This window comes from Rhinoraja longicauda, chromosome 15 (assembly GCF_053455715.1).
Source record: "Rhinoraja longicauda isolate Sanriku21f chromosome 15, sRhiLon1.1, whole genome shotgun sequence".
Taxonomy (NCBI): Eukaryota; Metazoa; Chordata; class Chondrichthyes; order Rajiformes; family Arhynchobatidae; genus Rhinoraja; species Rhinoraja longicauda.
In genome coordinates, this window is record NC_135967.1 from 43,944,966 (window position 1) to 43,962,197 (window position 17,232).

The 17,232-nt window shown below is 46.0% G+C and overlaps 1 protein-coding gene across 1 annotated transcript in view; it reads left to right on the forward strand.

The window, feature by feature from the left end:
* Positions 1-7,330: 7,330 nt before the first annotated feature.
* The window catches only part of LOC144600690 (gap junction beta-1 protein-like), an 84,925-nt gene continuing 75,023 nt past the window's right edge, over positions 7,331-17,232 (forward strand). The window contains exon 1 of the mRNA XM_078412580.1: positions 7,331-8,030. Within this exon, the coding sequence (XP_078268706.1) occupies positions 7,331-8,030 (700 nt within the window). The remainder of the gene's footprint in view (positions 8,031-17,232) is intronic.

Sequence of the window (17,232 nt, forward strand, 5' to 3'; positions counted from 1 at the left end):
CGGAGTCAGGGGGTATGGGGAGAAGGCAGGAATGGGGTACTGATTAGGAATGATCAGCCATGATCACATTGAATGGCGGTGCTGGCTCGAAGGGCCGAAAGGCCTCCTCCTGCACCTATTGTCTATTGTCTATTCAGTATCAGATTCAGAGTAAGAAGGGTCCTGACACAAAACATCACCTATCCATGTTCTCCAGAAATGCCACTATAACCAGCTGAGTTACTCCAGCAATTTGTGTCCTCATTTATGTCATGATGTTCTGAAAATCCCCAAAAATTAGGTTCTCCACAGATCTGCTTCTACTCAATTATTAATTCAATCAGGGACTTCAAATTTCAGCCCAACCAACACAAGGGATACGCACAAAAATGACCTTTACTGCGCCTCAAAAGGCAAATTAGAACATTCTTGAGAAGAAAATCATTAACAGATCATACATTACGGTTATAAATCCACCAGGTGGCGCCTTCAGCGATGGCAGCCTCGCCAACAATCTGCCTGTTTATCTGTCTTTTTTGTTATTTTTAGTGTGTTTTAAAAGTTTGTGTTAATGTTCTCTGGTTTGTTTTATGTAGGGGGTGGGGGAGGGGATCGGGGGGGAAACTGTTTTTCAATCTCTTACCTTGCCGGAGATGCGATTGTTTTGCAGTTGAAGTTTAGAGATACAGCGTGGAAACAGGCCCTTCGGCCCACCGGGTCTGCGCTGACCAGCAATCCCCGCATATTAACACTATTCTACATACACTAGGGACAATTGTTACATTTACCAAGCCAATTAACCCATATACCTGCACGTCTTTGGAGAGTGGGAGGAAACCGAAGATCTCGGAGAAAACCCACGCAGGTCACGGGGAGAACGTACAAACTCCACACAGACAGCGCCCGTAGTCAGGATCGAACCCGGGTCTCCATGACAGCAACTCTACCGCTGCGCCACCGTGCTGCCCTTATACGTATATGAATAAAAAGTTGTAACTCAAATTTAAAATAATCAACATTGTCATTTTATTTGTTTTGAGCATGTTTCTGAATGGGTTTAACTACAAAAATTAACTTTCAATCTTCCAGCTACAAGGGCAAGCTGGTATCCCACAGTTTAATTTCAGAATCGTAGTCACAGAGTCAGACAGCGTGGAAACAGGCCCTATAGCCCAACTTGCCCACACCGACCTTCATGTCCCATCAACACTAGTCCCACCTGCCTGCATTTGGCCCACTTCCCTCTAAACCTGTCCAGTGTAAACCAGCATCTGCAGTTCCCTCCTTCACATTTTGCCTGCTCCAATGCAAAACCTCCTCAAGGTATGCCTACTTTGAAGAAGTTCTCCTCTCTCTGACGAGAATTACCTTTCCATATCTCTAGACTCCCTCTCCCCTGACTCTCAGTCTGAAGCAGGGTCTCGACCCGAAACGTCACTCTTTCCTTCTCTCCAGAGATGCTGCCTGTCCTGCTAAGTTACTTTAGCATTTTGCGTCTACCCTTGTACTTGTCCAAATGTTTCTTGAATGTCGCGATAGTACCTGCCTCAACTACCTCCTCTGGCAGCTCGTTCCACACACTAAGACCCAGCGTTGCCCTGAACACATTTAACAAATTCCACCTCGTCTAAACCTTTTACACTATGACATTAAATGACATTAACTGTCAATATTTCGTTTAGTTTAGAGATACAGTGCGGAAACAGGCCCACATTAACACTACCCTAAACACACAAGGGACATTTTTTTTACACCTACAAACCTGTGAGGGAGGAAACCGGAGATCTCAGAGAAAACCCATGCAGGTCACGGGGAGAACGTACAAACTCTGTACAGAGAGCACCCGTAGTTAGGATCGAACCCGGGTCTCCTGCGCTGCATTTACTGTAAGGCAGCAACACTACCACTGCGCCACCGTGCCGCCCCTTCTATGACAACCTTATTAGACCTACATCTGCCTGCAATCTCCTTGAAACCTGTTGACTGAATGCTCCTTTTCACCCTTGTGTTACCAGTAATTGCAAGAGCTATCCCTCTTGCCTCCAATCCAAGTCACAAAGTCTTATATTTATATTGCAGTAATGACACTTCACTGGCATGTTAACAAGCTCACATTAAGATATATTGAAACAGTTAATGCAAAATGTGTGCTTTGGGGAGAGAAGTGGAGGAGGTGTACCAAGGAAATTACACAACTTTGGACCTTAGTTTCATGTAGAGGCCAGCCAAGTCCATATACTTGTTTCAATCCTACACACTAGGGACAAGAGAGATTTAGATTTAAAGGATGCCATACCAACATGCAACAATTGAGTGAAGTAGTAATCCTTTACTTCAGTAAAGACGTAGTAGTCCTTTATTAATCTTGTCATCTACACTGCGATTCATTGCCACCATGTGGTACTTGTTTGCAAATGCATCTGTTCATTAACTTGTACAAGCATTGGGATTATCTATACACTAAAACGTTTGTTATCTTGTTTGTGACCGAACCTCAGCCAAAACGGTACACGATAGCGCGACAATTTTAGGCCCACCTTACTCACCGATGTCACTTTAGTGATAATGCAAGTAGTTTTATTGAAATCGGTGTTATATTTTAAAAGTTATTCACATTTTAAAGTTTAAAATGAGGGGAGGGGGAGGGGAGCAGGGAGGAGGGAGCGAGGAGGGAGAGGGGGAGTGGGGGAGAAGGGAGATGGGGGGGGTTGAGGAGAGAGGGGAGAGGACAGGTTGCTGCACCAATGCAGGAGAGGTTTGGGCCCAACGGGTCCACTTGGTCTAATTTGTTTTTAAAATGTCTCTTTGGATCAGACTAGAGTCAAGCTCATCTGCTTCAATAGTGTGAAAAATATAACAAATGTGAGGAAATTATTATTTTTTAATTGATCCTTTAACATTCACTTTTAATTTTATTTCATCTGCTGGCCAATCTGATGTATATTTTAGTTTAGTTTAGCACAGAAACAGGCCCTTCAGTCTACCGAGTCCTACTGAGTCTACCGAGACCACCAATCTCCGTATACTAGCACTATCCGACATACTGCAGACAATTTACAATGTTTCCCTGAAGCCATTTAACCTACAAGCCACCACGTCTTTGGAATGTGGGAGGAAACTGGAGTACCAGGGGAAAACCCAAGCGGTCACAGGGAGAACGTACAAACACCATACAGACAGCACCCATAGTCAGGATCGAACCTGGGTCCCTGGCGCTGTAAGGCAGCAACTCTACCGCTGTACCACCGTGCTGTTCCTTTTCCTTTCACATCTCAGGACCACCGGCCGTTAAGTGTAGGAAGGAACTGCAGTGGCTGGTCTAGACCGAAGATAGACACATAATCCTTGAGTAACTCAGCGGGTCAGGCAGCAGTGGGTCTGAAGTAGGGTCTCGACCCAAAACATCACCTATTCCTTTTCTCCAGAGATGCTGCCTGTCCCGCTGAGTTACTCCAGCATTTTGTGTCTGTCCACCATTAAAGTAAGTCGCCGTTTGTTGATTCACAGCAAGAATTCATCTCTGCCAAATTTTCTCCCAATTTGACACATTTGCTTTTGTTTAAAAAAACAGCTTATCGTACCACAGTGCAACGTAAATGTTGAAGTCTTTTTATCTTTGCGTCGAATTTAATCTGCAAGAGGCAATTTCAGAATGAATAACTCCAGCCTCTCACGAGATGGGGTACTAGTTCACGTGCTGCCCTTTATTGCTCGACAAGAACGTCAAACTAGGAAATGCCTTGAACTTTCACAGTGCCTCAAAGGGAATTATGTGTAGGTTTGTTTTACAACAAATTGAACAAAAAGACACTGTCATATTTACTGAGAGTGCGTCTTATGATGCTGCCATTGTCAGCACTGAACGATGGCTCAGAGAGTGCCTCACATCTCAAAGAACACTTGCGACATCAATGTGTTGGCTGTGTACTGAATACGCATCACTACTGATACATTCTGGCTCTGCTTCACGTGACTTGCCAGTGTAGTCAGTCAGCTCCACCAGATTCTCCACTCTAACGCTTATTGCACCTTCAGATTAATGTACCGAGAAATCGAATAAAAGAGCAAAACCTCCCCCACCACCTCCCCCCACCCCCCTCCCGCTCCCTTGTCCATTTCCCTCCACAGATGCTGCCTGACCCCCCCCCCCCCCCTCTCCCCACTGAGTTAGAAACATAGAAACATTAAAAAATAGGTTCAGGAGGAGGCCATTTGGCCCTTTGAGCCAGCACCGCCATTCATTGCGATCATGGCTGATCATCCACAATCAGTGACCTGTGCCTGCCTTTTCTCCATATCCTTTGATTCCACTAGCCCCAAGAGCTCTATCTAACTCTCTTTTAAATTTATCCGGTTAATTGGCCTCCACTGCCTTCTGTGGCAGAGAATTCCACAAACTCACAACTCTCTGGGTGAAAAAGTTTTTCTCACCTCAGTTTTAAAATGGCCTCCCCTTTATTCTTAGACTGTGGCCTCTGGTTCTGGACTCCCCCCAACATTGGGAACATTTCTTCCAGCACTTTTGTGTTTTGCTCAAGATTCCAGCATCTGCAGTTCCTTGTGTCTCCAAACCTCAATGTTACACATTCACTCCCATGTGCAGTCAGTGTTTTGTGCTGAAGTGAAACTGACCCCCCCCCCCCCTTGTCATCATACTAGTTTCATTATCCTCCTGTTGAGTTTCGCTGCGTGTATAACTCATTATCACCTTCCCCACAGCCAACATTGGGCCATTGTGGGCTCCACCTTTCCTTGATCATCGTTGCTTTTTTTCCACATCGTTCCTTCATTTGTTCTATTTACTTTCTCTATCTCTCGTCTCCCTTTCCACTGACTCTCAGTCTGAAGAAGGGTCTCGACCCGGAACGTCACCCATTCCTTTAGGACCAGAGGCTCTAGCCTCAGTATCAAAGGATGTACCTTTAGAAAGGAGAAGAGGAATTTCCTTAGTCAGAGGGTGGTGAATCTGTGGAGTTCATTGCCACAGATGGCTGTGGGGGCCAAGACAATGGATATTTTTACGGCGGAGGTTGGTAGATTCTTAATCAGTACGGGTGTCATGGGTTATGGGGAGAAGGCAGGAGAGTGGGGTTGAGAGAGAAAAATAGATCAGCCATGATTGCATGGCAGAGTAGACTTGACGGGCTAAATGGCCGAATTCTGCTCCTAGAACTTATGAACTTATCGAACAGCACAGCACAGAAGCAGGCTCTTCAGCCCACAATGTCCGTGCTGAACATGATACCAAGTTAAACTGATCTCATCACTCTGCATATCATCCATAACCCTCCATTCCCCGCATATCCATGTGCCTATCTGAAAACCTCTTCATTGCCATTATCGTATCTCCCCCACCACCCCTGCCAGCATGTTCAAGACACCCACCACCATCTCTGTGTACAAACACATGCCCTGAACGTCTCCTTAAAACTTTGCCCCTCTCACCGATGCCCTCCAGTCGTTAACATTTCCACCCTGGGGAAAAGCTTCTGGCTGTCTACCTTTCCTATGCCTCTCATAGTTCTGTTTCCTTCTATCAGGTCTCCTCTCAGCCTCAGGCATTTCAGAGAAAACAATGCAAGTCTGTCCAACCTCTCCTTCCAGCTAATACCCTCTAATCCAGGCATCATTCTGGCAAACCTCTTCTGCACCTTCTCCAAAGCCTCCACATCCTTTCTACATTGGGGCAACCCGAACTGCATGCAATACTCCAAATGCAATCTGACCAACGTCCTGTAGAGTTGCATCATGACTTCCTGACTCTTATTCTCAATGCCCTGACCAATGAAGACAAACATATCATATACCTTCTCCTCCACTCTCCACTTGTGTTGCTCCTTTCAGGGAGTTATGGACCCCAAGACCCCTCTTTACCTCAATGTAAATTCCGTGATGTACATTATTACCCGCAAGTTCTGCATAGATAAGAAAACCCCTCAGCAAACAATGAACCATTGTACATTTCCTTGATCGTCGTCCTCTTTGATCTGTCCTGTTCACACCTTACATGCTCTGTGTACCCTTCCATATCTCTAGTTTCCATCTCCCCTGACTCTCAGTCTGAAGAAGGGTCTCGACCTGAAACGTCACCCATTCCTTCTCTCCGGAGATTTTTTTTTTAGATTTAGAGATACAGCGCGGAAACAGGCCCTTCGGCCCACCGGGTCCGCGCCGCCCAGCGATCCCCGCACACTAACACTATCCTACACACACTAGGGACAATTTTTTTTAAACATTTGCCCAGCCAATTAACCTACATACCTGTACGTCTTTGGAGTGTGGGAGGAAACCGAAGATCTTGGAGAAAACCCACGCAGGTCACGGGGAGAACGTACAAACTCCGTACAGACGGCGCCCGTAGTCAGGATCGAACCTGAGTCTCCGGCGCTGCATTCGCTGTAAGGAAGCAACTCTACCGCTGCGCCACCGTACCTGCCTGTCTATCTTCGGCGTGAACCAGCATCTGCATGCTTCCAAGATGGCGCCCAACCATCCAAGATGGCGCCCAACCCAGGCCACTATTTGCGTGCTGGCCACAGAAACAGATCTGCAATCACATATTACAATCGCTCCACACTCTTAAATCTCTACTCCCACGGTATTATACTGTCCACTGTGGACGGCTCGATTGTAATCATGTGTTGTCTTTCTGCTGACCGCATAGCGCGCAACAAAAGCTTTTCACTGTACCTCGGTACACGTGACTTTAAATAAACTGAACTATTCCTTCCTGCACCTGAAAACCTTCTTGGTTTTTCCACACTTCAGGTAACTCAGGGGCACAAAGAAAGAGGACGAGCCCAACTTTTTTCCACTTCTTGGACCAACAAATGTTTGTCTGAAGCAAAAAAAACCGTTACAAAAACCAGTCAACACTTACTCTTGACCCCATTCTTTGCTCTTTCATTCATTACCAGCGCTCCCTTTTGCGTCATGGTCATCTCTGCTGGGGTGGAGATTTCCATAAATTAAAACAGAAAACGATTAAATAAAACAACAGGGCAAAAAATTGTTCTCCATCTCAGTCAAAGTATATCCATGGATGGGCGGAAGGGGAACAGCATGGGGGATTGACTTGGACAATGGATAATGGACACATGGGGCCTTTGTGACTGCACACAGATTCCTTTATTTGGTGTAGGTGGGGGTTGAAGGAGTCGCGATTGAATACTGTTTTGTTAGCACAATGAAGGGAGCCGTTGTATGCAAATGGAGAGAGATGTGGTCCGCCCAGAGGACCATATGACCACCAATTACAAAAAGCGTTGGGCTCGGTGCTGACACCGAAGGAATTGGCAGCTTGATTTATTCTTTTTTTTCTTCCCCTCTTTTTCCCGGGAGCTGAGGGGAGATGAACTGGCCAGTCTTCTACACCGTCCTGGTGGGGGTGAACAGGCACTCGACTGGCATCGGGCGGGTCTGGCTGTCTGTCCTGTTCATCTTCAGGATCATGGTGTTGGTGGTGGCCGCAGAGAGCGTGTGGGGGGACGAGAAGACCGGCTTCACCTGCAACACCCAGCAGCCCGGCTGCAACAGCGTCTGCTACGACCAGTTCTTCCCCATCTCCCACATCAGGCTGTGGGCCCTGCAGCTGATCCTGGTGTCCACCCCTGCCCTGCTGGTGGCCATGCACGTCGCCCACAAGCACCACGTGGAGAAGAAGGCCCTCCGGCTCAGGCAGATGGCCGGGGAGGTGGGGGGCGGCGAGGTGGACGTGGAGAGGGTGGCCAGGAGGAGGGTGCACATCGCCGGCTCTCTCTGGTGGACCTACGTGCTCAGCATCGTCTTCAGGGTGATCTTCGAGGTGGCATTCCTGTACATCTTCTACTGGATCTACCCGGGCTTCAGGATGATCCGCCTGGTCAAGTGCGACGCCTTCCCCTGCCCCAACACGGTGGACTGCTTCGTGTCCAGGCCCACCGAGAAGACCATCTTCACCGTCTTCATGCTGGTGGTCTCGGGCGTGTGCGTGCTGCTGAACCTTGCAGAGGTGGGCTACCTGGTCACCAAGGCTTGTGTGAGGATGTGTCAGGACAAAGAGAGGAGATCGAGTAAGGGTGCGTTTTACGGGCGTAACTTTCCGCTGTCCAGACCACACGAGGTCCACGGGTTGCTGTCAAACCACGACGCCGGCTTTCTGAAAAACCATAAACGCAACGCTGCGCACAAAGGTCCCACCAAAGACTCCTGTAGGACCGCGTGAAGGTCCAGCCTTGCAGGAGGAAACATTCTTATTTAATGTAACCCCCCCGTCTATGATTGCTTATTAACCTCTCTCTAATATCTCCATTGCACCCATTCCAGCCAGAGAGCAATTGGACCATGGCTCGTACCTCTGGCCATTGTCTCCAGCACCCACTTGAAGATACCTGGTCACCTTAGCTCTATCCCCGAGTTCCATCATTTCCTTATTGTTTTGGTTGGCAGTTCCTGATCAAATGTTTCTGCTGGCTGGGTAGCTGTGAGTTCATTGCCTTGAGATTACTTGCCTTGAACTGTTGTTGTTTATCATGTAAGAAAAAGGATGGGGGGGAGGGGGGTGGGTGACAATGAACACAGATGAGCGTTCAGGTTTCACATGTTGGCTTACTATCTCACCTGTTCAGTTCAGTTCTGTTTGGTTTATCGTCACGTGCACCGAGGTACAGTGAAAAGCTTTTTTGTTGCGTGCTAACCAGTCAGCGGAAAGACAGCACACGATTACAATCGATCCACTCACGGTGTACATGATAAGGGAATAACGTTTAGTGCAAGGTAAAGTCAGTAAAGTCAGTAAGAAGATCAAGGGGGAAGAGAGTCAAGTGTTTTATTGTCATGTGTCCCAGATAGAACAATGACATTCTTACTTGCAGCAGCACAACTGAATATGTAAACATAGTACTCTGTCAACAATATAATAAACGAGAGAGAGAATAAAAGATCCTCGTTAAAGTAATAAATGTTGCTGTAGGAGTAGAGATTGAAGAGTGTGGAGCGATTGTAATATGTGATGGTAGATCTGCTTCTGTGGCCAGCACGCACATTGTCACCTGGGTTGTTCGCCATCTAGGAAGGTGCCTTCAAAATAAGGGAAGGGAATTAAATGAAATACCTTTCCATGGCGGATACTGTTTGGCTGCACAGAGTGGGAGCCGTGTCTGAGTGCATAGGCACCTCCCTTAGTGGCCAACTGTTAGCGCCACTAGTTTCTTCCTTGTTCGACATGAGTTGAGAAGATGGCCATTAAACCCTGGAGCAATCGAGCAAGAGGCCACACAGCCCATCCACCAAAGATCCAATGCAAGGTTTACCTTTAAATGACGATAGGTCTGGAGACCAGTGTGAAATATTGTCTACCTGTGGTGGTGTGGTCGGAGATACCTGGAGATGCGGCACGGTAGCGCAGCGGTAGAGTTGCTGCTTTACAGCGAGTGCAGCGCCGGAGACTCAGGTTCGATCCTGACTACGGGTGCTGCACTGTACGGAGTTTGTACGTTCTCCCCGTGACCTGCGTGGGTTTTCTCCGAGAACTTCGATTTCCTCCCACACTCCAAAGACGTACAGGTATGTAGGTTAATTGGCTGGGTAAATGTAAAAATTGTCCCTAGTGGGTGTAAGATAGTGTTAATGTACGGGGATCACTGGGCGGCACGGACTTGGTGGGCCGAAAAGGCCTGTTTCCGGCTGTATATATATGATATGATATGATATGCAAGGCTCCTGCGTTTTACCTGCGGTGAACTGTTACTTGGTTTAGTCCCAGGCAGTTGTTAGCTCCTGTGGTAATCTCACACCCCATGCTTGCATCTGGTCAAACTTTGGATATGGGTTTATGCTGTGAATGAATATTGAAGTACTCAGAGTGACACCAGATAGCATCACCTTGTATCCCTCTTGTTATCACACCTTCCCCAGCCAACAATGGGCCATTATGGGCTCCACCCTTCCCGAGGTCATCTGTTGTCAGCCCTGATTTGTTCTGGCCCTTTCTCACCTCCAATTTATTTCCCCCCCCCCCCCTTACCCTAACTCTACTTTCAGTCTGAAGAAGGGTTCCGACTAAAATGTCACCCATCCATTTTTTCCAGATGTGCTGCCTGACCCACTGAGTTACACCAGCACTTTGTGCCTATCATCAGTATTAACCAGCATCTACAGTTCCTTCCTATGCAAGTCTTGCATCAGTTGATCGTTAATTTGTTCAATGCTCCTGGCTGCAACACCTCATTGCTCTGTCTGAAATAGTGTTGGTATGCTTTTTTTTGGTTGTGGCTTTATTTTGGTTGGCCCAGGACTGATTGATGGCGATATTTACACCCAGGAACCCGGGTTCCATCCTGACTACGGGTGCAGTCTGTACGGAGTTTGTACGTTCTCCCTGTGACCTGTGTGGGGTTTCTCCGGGTGCTCCGCTTTCCTCTCACACTCCAAAGACATACAGGTTTGTAGGTTAATTGGCTTCAGTAAATTGTCTTCTAGTGTGTAGGATAGTGCTAGCGAACGGCATGATCGCTGGTCAGTACGGACTCGGTGGGCCGAAGGGCCTGTTTCCACACTGTAACTCTAAAGTCTAAAAGTCATGCTGAAATGGGCATGTACATCACCTCATTTTCTGAAGCCAATAACTAGCATACCTGAATGCGTTAGTGCTCAGCAGATCAGGCAGCATCTGTGGAGAGACTCACCGAGTTGACATTTCAGGGCGATAGTGTGTTTTGGAATGTCCCTAAAGGAGGTGAGAGAAGCAGAGAGGCAGGCAGCTTAGAGAGGCCATTCTGGTGCTTCGAGTCTCATCAGCAAAATGTGCAGTGACCAACATAGAGCAGTTCACACCGAGGATGAAGCAAAGGTGAGAATTGGAGGAGCATCGGTATCTCGGGAGCCCTGGAGCGATGGTCGTGTCATGAAAGGGCCAGAGCCGCTGAGGGATAGGATAAATTGCTGAACGAAGGAATATTAACGTGAACGTGGGGAACAGAGTTTGGATAGGAGTTAGAGAAACAAGGAACTGCAGATGCAATTTACCAAAAAAAAACACAAAATACTGGAGTAACTCAGAAGATCAGGCAGCATCCCAAAGGACATGGATTGGTGATATTTTGGGTCTGAAGAAGGGTTCTGACGCAAAAAATTACCTATTCATGTCCTCCAGAGATGCTGCCTGACCCGTTGAGTTACTCCGGAGCGTTGTGTAATGTGTTTTCTTTGGATATGTTTTCGGTGAGTTTAGGATTATGGAGATGCTGAGACTGCAGAAATAAAATGTGAAAACCCAGGGATTCAAAAAAAATCTTAATTATTCCTTTAATGTCATAAGAAGGTAAGAAATCAAAGCAGGAATAGACCTTCTGGCCTGCTCATCCAGTAAGTTCATTGCTCATCTTTCTCAGAGCCACTTTCTTGCGCTATTTCCGTATCCATTGATTCCCTCTCTCCTGGTATATGGTTGGAAAAAGTATCTTAACTCTCTCATGAGAAGCCTGGGGCTTTCTCTCTCTCTTGGAATTTGGTTCACATGTCATTTCAGTATTTGGGGAATTAAGAACCAGTGGGGGCATTGGGGCGGCACGGTGGCGCAGCAGTAGAGTTGCTGCCTTACAGCGCTTACAACGCCGGGGACCCGGGTTCGATCCCGACTACGGGTGCTGTCTGTACGGAGTTTGTACGTTCTCCCCATGACTGCGTAGGTTTTCTTTGAGATCTTCAATTTCCTCCCACACTCCAAAGACGTGCAGGTTTGTAGGTTAATTGGCATGGTATAAATGTAAATTGTCCCTAGAGTGCATAGGATAATGTTAATGTGCGGGGATCGCTTGTCGGTGCGGTCTCGGTGGGCCGAAGGGCCTGTTTCCGCCCTGTATCTCTAAACTACAATAAACTAAACCAAAACTAAAAGAGAGGGGGAAAGAATTAATAGGAACCTGAGGTGGTAACATTTTTTCACAAAGGGCGGTGGGTGTATGGAACACGCTGCCTGAGGAGCTAGTTGATGTAGGTACTATCGCAATGTTTGAGAAACATTCAGACAGGTACATGGATAGGACAGGTTTAGAGGGATATGGGGCAAAAGCAGGTAGGTGGGACTAGTTTAGATCGGGCATGTAGGTCGGTGTGGGCAAGTTGGGTTGAGGGGCCTGTTTCCACGGTGAACTATAAACGCTAGAAAAGAGGAGAAATCATAAACATATCAAATTCACTGAAATCCTCACCTGTGCAGGTAAAGATTAAATAATTTTCATAATTCATAAACATGATTTTATTTGTCCCCTAGCCAATATCTCATTGGAATATTTATTCTCAGTTGAAGAGAAATGGAACCAAGGAAGATATTAATGTTGTAAATTAAAGGCAAATTTTCATATTTGATTGGCTGAATGAATAATGCAATTGATGTTTTTCCTTGTGTTGGTGTAGTGCTGTTTGGATTTCTCCATTAGCTCTGAAATAGATGTTATTTTTGAAGAATCCTTTGTTCAAATTAATTTTACTGAACATATTGACCTGAATTTCATGCCTGCCCATGAAGCTGCTATTTTTGTACATCCTGGTGGAAATGTTTTCTGAAAAATGTTCTGGTTATTAAGAGGTTACCATGCCACCTGTGTTCAGTAAAGATGAGGAAAATCCCAGGTTTGATGGTGCATTATGTGCTGAATCAACTGATCTCCAATGTTATTGATGTTGTTAATGTTCGCTGCTACTGGTTTATAGAAGGAATAGTCACTTTTTAGCTGCACTGAAGATGTGCAGATTATTTGTGACATCCCACACAATTAAATTGCTTCCATAAGTCATACGAGCAGAATTAGGCCATTTGGCCCATTGAGTCTACTCAATGGCCCATTGAGTCTACCCCTACTCTGATCTATCTTTCCTTCTCAACCCCATTCTCCTGCCTTCTCCCCATAACCCCTGACACCCGTACTAATCAAGAATCAGTCAATCTCCGCTTTAAAAATACTGAATAGACAATAGACAATAGGCGCAGGAGTAGGCTATTCGGCCCTTCGAGCCAGCACCGCCATTCAATGTGATCATGGCTGATCATTCACAATCAGTACCCCGTTCCTGCCTTCTCCCCATAACCCCTGACTCCGCTATCTTTAAGAGCTCTACCTAGCTCTCTCTTGAAACCATCCAGAGAATTGGCCACCACTGCCTTCTGAGGCAGAGAATTCCACAGATTTACAACTCTCTGACTGAAAAGGTTTTTCCTCATCTCCGTTCTAAATGGCCTACCCCTTATTCTTAAAGTGACTTGGCCTCCACAGCCGTCTGTGGCAATGAATTCCACAGATTCACCACCCTCTGAATAGAGAAATTGCTCCTCATCTCCTTTCTAAAGGAACATCCTTTTATTCTGAGGCTGTGCCCTCTGATCCTAGGCTCTCCCACTAGTGGAACCATCCTCTCCACCCAGACCTTTCACTAATCGATAGGTTTCAATCAGGTCTCCCCACTGCAATGAGGTTCCACCACTTATCAAGTATTACTAATGATTAGTACCACTGCTCCTCCTCTGTGATTACGTGCCAGGCTTTGTCCTGCCTCTACTCTCATCCCCCTACAATCAGTCTGAAGAAGGGTCCCAACCCAAAACGTCACCTGTCCATGGTCTCCAGAGATGCTGTGTGACCCGTTGAGTTACACCAGCACTTTGGTGCCAAACAGAAAGTACCAGTAAATTGTGTACATCCAGTAATACATTTCACAAGAACTTATAAACACACGTTTGTATCAGGGGTCGGTCACACAGCCCCTCGAGTTTGCTCCCCTCATTCAGTTAAATCGAAGGGCCGAATGGCCTCCTCCTGCACCTATTGTCTATTGTAAATCAATGGTGTCCTGAATGTATCTTCAGTTCTGCACAGTGGCGCACCGGTCGGTAGAGGTTTGCTGCCTCACATTGCCAGAGATCCGGGTTCAATCCTGACCTCGGGTGCTGTCTGTGTGGAGTTTGCTTGTTCTCCTTGTGACCAGGTGGGTTTTCTCCGGGTGCTCCAATTTCCTTCCATATTCCAAAGACGTGCAAGTTTGTCGGTTAATTGGCTCCTGTAAAGTTTGTCCCTGGTGGGTAGGATAGAACTAATGTGAATCGCTGGTTGACGTGGACTTGGTGGGCCGAAGGGCCCGCTTCCACGTTATATCTCTAAACCAAACTTTTGCATCCCCTCTACCTTCAATAACCTTTCATTCACTTGCTGATTACGCATCTACCTACCCTTTCCAAACAACAAATCCCAGCCTCTGCTTCCACTACCCCTTGAGAAACAGAGTTCCATGCACTTTTTACAGACTTTCTTTGGCTAATTTCTTATATTAAATGGGCAATTCCTTACTTTTAAACAGTGACCATTAAATTGACCACTAACACTGGTGGAGACTGGGTACATTGGAAGCGCTTCAGAGATGTTCACTTCAATAATATCTGGAGTGGGAGATGGTCTGACGAGGATGGGATAGTTTGTATCTTCTGGAGTTTGTAAAAATGTGAGAGACCTTGATTGAAACATATAAGATCCCGTGGCGACTTGACATTGGTGGGTGAAGAGAGAATATGTTCCCTTGTGTATGGACAGAGGTGGTCACCCATTCCTTTTCTCCAGAGATGATGTCTGACCCGCTGAGATACTCCAGCTTTTTGTGTCTATCTTCCATATCCAAATATTGACGGACTGGAATCTTTAAAGATGGACACGCAATTTGGGGGAGGTAGTAGACAGGGGCATTGTTAAGATCCCAGAGGGGGGCAGATAGGATGAGCAATCTAAACAAGGGTAAGGTTCACGAGGAGATGAGGGATTGATAAGTCGAGGCAATGTTATAGGATCCATCAGAAGATATTAGACACAAATTATTTTTGTGTCCAGTGTGTCCGCCTCCCTGACTCTCAGTCTGAAGAAAGGTCTCGACCCGAAACGTCACCTATTCCTTTTCACCAGAGATGCAGCCTGACCCGCTGAGTTACTCCAGCATTTTATGTCTGCCTTCAGTGTAAACTAGCATCCGCACTTCCTTCTTACCCAAATACTGATGATCCCTGAAATCTAAGAAACAGCCTTGTCTTATAAGGAATTAAAGGAAGAAAGAAATGAAAGAGAAGGAAACATTGGTTGTGATTGATAAACTTACATTGTGAGTTGAGATTGGCAAAAGTGCTCATAAATAGCTTCCCCAGTGTGGCATCCGAACAACATTAATGAAGCCCTAATTGATATCAATCTCTACATTTTCTTGTGATTAGAAACATAAACATAGAAAATAGGTGCAGGAGTAGGCCATTCAGCTCTTTGAGCCAGCACTGGCATTCAATATGATCATGGCTGATCATCCTAAATCAGTATTCCGTTTCTTGCTCTTTCCCCATATCCCTTGATTCCGTTAACCCTAAGAGCTAAATCTAACTCTCTCTTGAAAACATCCAGTGAATTGGCCTCCACTGCCTTCTGTGGCAGAGAATTCCACAGATTCATAACTCTCTGGGTGAAAAGGTTTTTCCTCATCTCAGTCATAAATTGCCTTTTTCTTAAACTGTGTGACCCCTGGTTCTGAACTTTCCCAACATTGGGAACATTTTTCCTGCATCTAGCCTGTCTAATCCCTTAAGAATTTTATATATTTCTATAAGAACCCCTCTCATCCTTCTAAATTCCAGTAAATACAAACCCAGTGGATCCATTCTTTCATCATATGTCAGTTGTATGTTATATGATCGGGGTAGTTCGGGTTGGACTACAAACCTCATTGCACGCAATCAGTCAAACCGATAAATATATTCTAAGTAAAAAACTGTGCACCAAAATTTCTATTCTGATGCTGCAATGATGTCCCCCAAAGTCCAGCATGCCTGTATCGTTGGGTGAGAATCATTGAACTGCTATAGTACAGGAGGCCATTTAACCCATCAAATCTTTCAACTCTTTGTGGAACAATCCAGTCAAGTCATCAAGTCAGATTGTTTTTGTGCTTATTTATCGAAGTTAAGAATTGATACAACGTAGTGGAAGTATAAGAAAATAACTGCAGATGCTGGTACAAATCGAAAGTATTTATTCACAAAATGCTGGAGTAACTCAGCAGGTCAGGCAGCATCTCGGGAGAGAAGGAATGGGCGACGTTTCGGGTCGAGACCCTTCTTCAGACTCAACGTAGTGGAGATGCATGGCAGTCTGAATGCTAAATCATATCATTACAAACACACAGGTGGCGCAGCGGTAGAGTTGTTGCCTTAGAGCGCCAGAGACCCGGGTTCGATCCTGACGATGGGTGCTGTCTGTACGGAGTTTGTGCGTTCTCCCTGTGACCGCGTGGGTTTATTCCGGGTGTTCCGCTTTCCTCCCACTTTGCAAAGATGTACAGGTTTGTAGGTTAAGTGGCTTCGGTAAAACTGTAAATTGTCCCTTGTGTGTGAAGGATAGTGTTAATTGTCGGGGCAATCACTGGTCGTACGGACGCGGTAGGCTGAAGGGCCCGTTTCTACGGTGCATCTCTAAACTAAACTAAGGCTGTCCCTGTTTTACTGTAGGAAGCGCAGAAACCCCAATTTTGCCCACAATGTGGTATTATAAATAGCAATTAGATCACTGGCTTGTATTTAGTGGCAAAAAACTTCATGAAATATCTACTTTACATTGCCACATTATAATATCGGAAAGGTTGGGCTCATTTTCCTTTTGCAAGGGAGGCTGACGGGTGACCTGACCAAGGTTTATACATTTCCGAGACACATGGATCGGGCTGACAGTCAGAATCTATCAACTTTGTGTCAACCTCTTAACTAATGCATACTTTCTGGTGATCATACTCCCCTGGGGCTGTCTTGGAAGAAATTTCTGGACATGGAAACAGCAACAATGACAAAATAACCATATATTTCTGAGTTGGGATGGTCTCAATAGATAATAGACAATAGGTGCAGGAGTAGGCCATTTGGCCCTTCGAGCCAGCACCACCATTCAATGTGATCAGGGCTGATCATTCTCAATCAGTACCCCGTTCCTGCCTTCTCCCCATACCCCCGGACTCCGCTATTTTTAAGAGCTCTATCTAGCTCTCTCTTGAATGCATTCTGAGAATTGGCCTCCACTGCCTTCTGAGGCAGAGCATTCCACAGATTTACAACTCTCTGACTGAATTTTTTTTCCTCATCTCCGTTCTAAATGGCCTACCCCTTAATCTTAAACTGTGGCCCCTGGTTCTGGACTTCCCCCAACATTGGGAACATGTTTCCTGCCTCTAACATGTCCAACCCCTTAATAATCTTATACGTTCCCA